The sequence below is a fragment of the Plectropomus leopardus genome, unplaced genomic scaffold, assembly GCF_008729295.1.
Source record: "Plectropomus leopardus isolate mb unplaced genomic scaffold, YSFRI_Pleo_2.0 unplaced_scaffold21488, whole genome shotgun sequence".
NCBI lineage: Eukaryota > Metazoa > Chordata > Actinopteri > Perciformes > Serranidae > Plectropomus > Plectropomus leopardus.
In genome coordinates this window covers 1-3,794 of record NW_024623258.1, presented here as the reverse complement: position 1 = coordinate 3,794, position 3,794 = coordinate 1, and the positions used below count along the sequence as shown (strand labels likewise).

At 38.5% G+C, this 3,794-nt stretch overlaps 1 protein-coding gene across 1 annotated transcript; it reads right to left on the bottom strand.

Annotated features, from left to right (window-relative positions):
* Positions 1-7: 7 nt before the first annotated feature.
* Positions 8-3,788, bottom strand: LOC121965746 (nebulin-like; the record flags this gene model as incomplete). Its single annotated transcript, XM_042515871.1, has 8 exons — positions 3,773-3,788; positions 3,559-3,663; positions 2,341-2,448; positions 1,927-2,238; positions 1,589-1,795; positions 1,390-1,494; positions 1,143-1,250; positions 8-53 (listed from the first exon to the last, which is right to left on the bottom strand). Coding segments are annotated over exons 1-8 (1,000 nt in total), but the record flags the coding sequence as incomplete, so codon positions are not given.
* Positions 3,789-3,794: the final 6 nt, after the last annotated feature.

The window sequence follows — 3,794 nt, the reverse complement described above, 5'->3', positions numbered from 1 at the left end:
CGAGCACCAATGTGGTGGCCGACCTGCTTGCGGTATCCTGTCTTGTACTTGTACTGCAAATGAGAAACAAAACAAGTGATCGTTATGGTTACTGTAAAGCCATAGTAATAAAAATAGAGATTCATTTATATAGACTTTTGAAAACACTTTACAAAGTACTTCACAAGATAATAAATATAGTAGCGTAAAAACCCTAAGTCAACTATTAAAACAATGTCACAAAAAAAACATATAAATTACATAGTGATAAAAAAAGGCATTTTACAAGTGGGCCATTACACTGAAAAAATGCAGTTTGTGCTATTTTCTGTAATATTTTAGAAACTCAGTTTTGTCAAAACTTGTTTAGTTTTCTTTAAAACCTGTGCAAATTGTTCTGCTTTTTTCTAAGAACAAAAGAAGAAGGCAATGAGCGACTTTACAAGACATAACCCCAAAAATTGAGCAGATAATTACAAATTTTACAAGAAAAATTCCCGAAGATTAGAAAAAGAAGAGTAGTAAAAAGGGAAATGACCCTGATGGTGCCCAAATAATAAATGTGTATATTTTAATATAACATAATTTAAATATATAAGTGTAATACATATAAATGTAGCTCGTTTTACATTCCTCTTGTTTTTCATATCCTTTTCTAAACATTTTCTTGTTCTCTCCTTTTTGGGATAATTTCCTTGTAACCTTTTACTAATTTCTTGCAACTTGTGTGACATTTTATGCTAAGTAGCTCATTGCCTTTATTACAAGTTTTCGAAAGTAGTCAAACCAATTTGCTCAGGTTTCTAAGGTTTAAATGCTTGTAAAAAGGCATCAGAATACTGCACCAGACAACTGATGTTGATCAAGGAGTTATGTAACATCCAGTCTTACATAACAGTTATACTATTGCAGAGTTTGTTTTGGCTGCTGAAGTCATTTGGTTTCGCTAAAATATATAATAGAGTGTCATCAGTGTACAGTTATAAGATATACAACCAAAGTGAATGATTATCTGGCCAAAAGGAAGCATACACAGAAGAGAAAAAAACAGGACCGAGGATTGATCCCTGAGGCCCCCCATGTTACAGTGGAGCAGCTGAGGACACATCGTTGCCCAGAGAGTAAGTAAATGTGAGAGATTTTAAAACTGCACAGATACTTACATCACTAGCAATAGCAGTGGAGGCTCTGGCGGCCTTTACTGCAATGGCATCACCACGAAGATTATGGCCTTTCTTCTTGGACAGTTCATTGTCCAATTTATAGAGTTTCTGAAGAAAGAGAGAATATACATTTTTTATCCATCCAGAAAAAGTCCATACTGTATGTGTTGTGGGATTTTTTTTTTTATTACAAATCATGACAGATCTCGAAAAACTGTGTGGGAAAAATAAAGGTGTCACACCGTACCTCACTGAAGTTCTTCTTGTTTGCTCTGGCAAGAACAATGTCCATTGCATCAGGCATGATGTGGATTGAAGTCTTGTCTTTCTCCCAGCCAGAAATGTAGGATTGCTAAAAACAAACATATTTGTTGGTTTGATATCTTAGACATAGATGCCTAAAGAGAGATATTTGCGCTATTTTTCCTGCAAGTCGTATCCTGTACCTTATTCATAATCTGGTTGTTGGCAGTGGCCAGTGTCAAATCCATGGAGTGCATGTCTTTGGTGAATTTGTAATTGCTGGGATGTTGACGGTATTGGCTCTCACTGAGGATGCGGCCGGCTGTTTTTGCTTTCTCAACATCCAACGATCCAATAGGGACCCATCCGATTCCCTTCATGAAGCTCTCGTAGTCACTCTTGTACTGATTCTGGGAAAAAAAGACCAACAGAAATGTCCAAATGCAGCAAAGACACATACAGCAGTGGTAGCATTCATGGAAATTGTTGTTTTAAAATCCTCTACAAGAAAACATCATTTATTTTAAGACTCTCTACATACATCACTGGCAATGAACTGCATGTTGCGAGCCAGTTGCAGGTTCATGGCATCAGGCAGCACAGTGTAGTGGGGGTTATGCTGCTTGTATCCAGCCATCGTCTGAACAGTAGAGGCGTGCTTGGCTTGGACAACGCTCAGCATGTCCACTGGGGAGTGATACTTCAGCTTGGACTTGTGGTAGTCCTTCTTGTAGTTCTTGTCGCTCTGCATTTTAGCCACCTGCATGTAATGAACCAGCAGGGGGTCGTCCTGGATGCTGCGGAAGCCGACATGGTGGCCTCTGGCCTTCTCGTATGCCAGCTTGTACTTGTACTGTGACAGCAAACACATACTGTGTCATTCACAAAGACTGTATTGTTTTATGATATGAATTTTAGGAGATGGGTTTAATACAGTGAGGCTTTTACGACTTACATTGCTGGCAATAGTGGTACCGGACTTGGCTGCCAAAATTGAAATGGCATCAGCTTTGAGGTTGTGGCCCTTTTTGGCCATCTCCACAACACCAGCTTTGTAAAGTTTCTGAAAAAGGCACATTAAGTTAAGATGACAGTGATATTTTTTACAATCACAAACTGATCATCATAAGGGCTGGTTTAAAGCAAACCACGCAGCTTATTGCCTGAAAATGTCCAAGGGATATAGGTGGATGTGTATTTGTTTAATGTGGTATGTGTATTGCATATGTGTATTGTGATATACTGTATGTTGTGATGTATGCTGATGTTACAGCAATTAATGATTTTTTAGTTTTATTTTAGGTCCCACAGAGACATGAAATTTCTCCTTTAAGTAGTCATGTACTTTTTTGCTATTGGACTTTCTGCAGTGGATGAACGGAGGGAGCTGGCTGTCAGCATATTTTTATTACAGACTATTGTTTTGGTGTTACAGGTTCATAAGTTGTGTGATGTTATACTGTGTCATATTCAGAGTCATCCACTTTTGCCATTACTATCATTAACTGGGGTTTCTTCATGTGGGCTCATTATTATGGGTCTGTATGTCTCTAAAATCTCATGGTGATAACAGCATTACCTATGATATTGTTTCTCAGCTCTGGAACTCAAATAATCGTCTGATGGCCCAAAAATGTATTCAAACAATTAAATTAATATCATAAAACTGCCACGACTAGTCTGCAACGGTTTTAACAGCATATGCTAATCCTCACTTTAAAAAAAACATGTCGGACTGTCAGAGCTTCTTTCTCTCTGAAATGCGGCTTAAGTGGGTGATAAGTGGTGTCGTAGGCTGCCTCCTCTGTTTACCAATGTGAATAGGACCATTCAGTTGCATAGTGGGAGCTGGTGGGCCAATCACACCTTGCATAAAATCAAAGAGTGCTTGCAGTGATTGACTGTGAGAAAACCATACAAATACTGTGAATCTGAGAACAAGAACAACTGAATGCAGGTATTGGTTCACTGGAAAAGTTTCAATACTACTTGGTAATGTGTTATTCAGTCCATCCAGCATCGTGAAGGCTGTTTTTGTGATTGTTACAGCCTGATAATGTCTGATTTCACCACAGATCACTAAATCCTAGAGGGACTGATTATTTCAGCTGATACCTTGATGTTAGCAAATACTGATACCACTGATATCCAAGCAGCTGATTTTTCCCCTTACGTTGCTCATGTTGAGGGCATTAGCCTTGGCCAGGACAATCTCGGGAGCATCTGGCATGATGTGGACTGTTAGTTTGTCCTTCTCCCAAGCTGCAGTGTATGCTTTCTGTGAATAAAGATAGCAGAAAAACAAAAGAATGATGACTGGTATGAAAAATATGATCAACAATATTTCTGTGACCCTTCACTTTAGAGATCAGTTAAGCGAGCTGCACCTTGTTCATGATCTTGTTGTTG